The 2,528-nt window shown below is 55.3% G+C and overlaps 1 protein-coding gene across 1 annotated transcript; it reads right to left on the minus strand.

The window, feature by feature from the left end:
• Positions 1 to 1,524: 1,524 nt before the first annotated feature.
• On the minus strand, positions 1,525 to 2,238 carry LOC135442180 (zinc finger protein 3-like). Its single transcript, XM_064701720.1, has one exon. It carries the CDS (start codon positions 2,236 to 2,238, stop codon positions 1,525 to 1,527), a length of 714 nt encoding a protein of 237 aa, XP_064557790.1.
• Between the last annotated feature and the right edge of the window lie 290 nt (positions 2,239 to 2,528).

A 2,528-nucleotide genomic window follows, 5' to 3' on the forward strand; every position in this document is an offset into this window, starting at 1 on the left:
CCCAGAACCACAGAATTGGCTGAGCTGGGAGGGACCCATCAGGATCCTTCAGTCCAACTGCTGGCCCTGCACAGGATACCCCAACAATGCCAGCCTGGGCCTGGCAGCGCTGTCCAAACGCTGCTGCAGCTCAGAGAGCCCTGGAGCTGGGACCCTTCCCTAGGGAGCCTGGGCAGGGCCCCAGCAGCCTCTGGGCAAAAACCTTTTCCTGACATCCAACCTGAGCCTGCTCCGACTCAGCTGCAGCCGTTCCCTCCACTCCTGTCCCTGGGCACCAGAGGGAAGAGGTTCCCTGTCCTGGGGTGACGTTATGATGCTTGTATATCCCCATTCATCTGTTCTGTGCCTTTAAGACCGGCTCTGAAGAGTGGAAGTTTTGTTTGGGTTTCTCTTTTCAGGACACAGAGACAAGCGGTACATGAGACTGTTTTTTCACTTCCAGCTTCAGCTTGCTGCTTTTGCTTGCTCTCTTTTTCTGCTCTTGCTTCTGCTCTGCTTTCTGCCTCTGCTTATTAGCTAGTTTAGCTAAACAGTCCACATTGCTTCCTGGACTGTTTCTCCTCTCCTGTTCCTGTGACCATCTCGAACCTGCTCCGGACTGGGACCCGGGAACACCAAGGGTTCGGCTGCAGCGGCTGGCCCAGCGCCGGAGGGACTGAGAACAGAGCAACCACCCCCCGAAAGAGACTTTCTGATTTTGTCATCTTTCTCAGAGCGGTGTCATCGGGTATTGTTCATTTTGTGTGCTGGGGGTGCTGTGCCAGTCAAATAAACAGGTTCTTTCCACCTCTCTCCGAGGAATTTTTTCCCGAACCGGTTGGGGGGAGGGGCCGTGTGGGTTTCGCTTTCTGGAGGGGCCCTCCTTTGCAGATTCTTTAACAAATTTGCCCTAAACCAGCACATTCCCACAGCCCCAGCCAGGGACCCGCTCCCAAGGCTGTTGCCATGGCCACCAGGGCTGGGACCAGCTGGGATGCTCGGTTTCCATGGGCCAGGGTGCAGGAATGGAATTCCCCAATTATCTACTCCTGCTAAAACCGCACTGCCCTCGCTGCCCTCCCACCTCCCATGGAAAGCACAAAAGGCAAAGATCTCGGGCTGGGATAAGAACAATTTACTGGGAACAGCAATGAGATAAGGAACAAACAGAAACAGAAATGATATTGATAACAGAAGGGATTAGAAAAACTGTTTACAGGGAAAACTAATATATCAACAACAGACTCTTCCTGGCCATGCATTTCCCCTGCCTGGAAAGGACACACTTCTCCTCAGGGAGAGAGAGAGAGTCCCTTTCCTGCCCCTGGCAATGTTCTGAGATGCGAGTGAATGTAATGACACGGCCATGGCCAGACCCTCATGTTCTTCCATCCCACATCATATCTTTGGCAAGGGCAGGAAAAGGGACAGGTGTCTTCCTAGCATAGACCACAGAGAAACTGGATCACCAGCCCTCTAATGGGGGATAAAGCTGGAGTGGTGCATGAAGCTGTTCCTGCATTTGTGGCATTTGCAGGGCTTCCCTTACTGGTGGCTCCGTTGGTGTCTGGTCAAGTGAGAGCTGGTGGTGAAGCTTTTCCCACACTGGGGACACTCGTAGGGCCTCTCCCCAGTGTGGATGCGCCGGTGGATGATGAGGATGGAGTTGTGCTTGAAGCCCTTCCTGCACTCAGGGCAGCTGAAGGGCCTCTCCGCAGTGTGAATCCGCTGGTGCTGGAGGAGATGGGAGCTGATCTGAAACCTCTTGCCACATGTGGCGCACTCGTAGGGCCTCTCTCCGGTGTGGATGCGCCGGTGCTTGATGAGCTTGGAGTTGTGCGTGAAGCTCTTCCCACAGTCAGGGCAGAGGAAGGGCCTCTCCTCGGTGTGAATCCGCTGGTGCTGGAGGAGATTGGAGCTGGTCTGAAACCTCTTCTGACACTGGGGACACTCGTAGGGCCTCTCTCCAGTGTGGATGCGTTGGTGGGTCAAAACGGCGGATCTGTAACTGAAGCCCTTCCCACACTCCCCACACTCATAGGGCCATTCCCCGGTGTGGATCATCTGGTGGCTGATCAGGTGGTGTCTCTGCCTGAAGCTCTTCCCACACTGAAAGCACTTGTGGGGCTTTTTCCCATCATGAAGCTGCTCGTGGACCACCAGCTCTGAACTCTGGCTGAAGCTCTGCCCACCTTCCTGGCTCAGGGTGGCTCTTTCTCCTTCAGGGCACCCTGGGATGGGTTTGGAGCCCCTCCTCATGGGGGATGTCTGAGGTTTTTCTCCCCTGTTGGATTCCTGTGCGCTAGAATCACTCAAAACGGCCTCTTTCACGAGGTTCTGCCATGCAGAATTTTCCTCCCTGGTCTCCATCCTCAGTTCCTTCCCTGGGGAAGGAAGGACAAGGACAGGATGGGATTTGCCTCCATGCCAGAGGGAAGGGGAAGGAGATCCCTCCAGTACATCCCTGGCAGGACGGGGTTGGCAGCAGGGTTGTCCTGCAGCCAGGGGCTGTGCTGGGCTGGGAGATAGAGCAGGAGAGAGGGGGAAAG

This window comes from Zonotrichia leucophrys, unplaced genomic scaffold, assembly GCF_028769735.1.
Source record: "Zonotrichia leucophrys gambelii isolate GWCS_2022_RI unplaced genomic scaffold, RI_Zleu_2.0 Scaffold_1801_8678, whole genome shotgun sequence".
NCBI classification, from domain to species: domain Eukaryota; kingdom Metazoa; phylum Chordata; class Aves; order Passeriformes; family Passerellidae; genus Zonotrichia; species Zonotrichia leucophrys.

Coding starts and splice junctions, on each gene's coding strand:
- LOC135442180 (XM_064701720.1), bottom strand. CDS start 2,238: ATGAGGAGGGGCTCCAAACCCATCCCAGGGTGCCCTGAAGGAGAAAGA.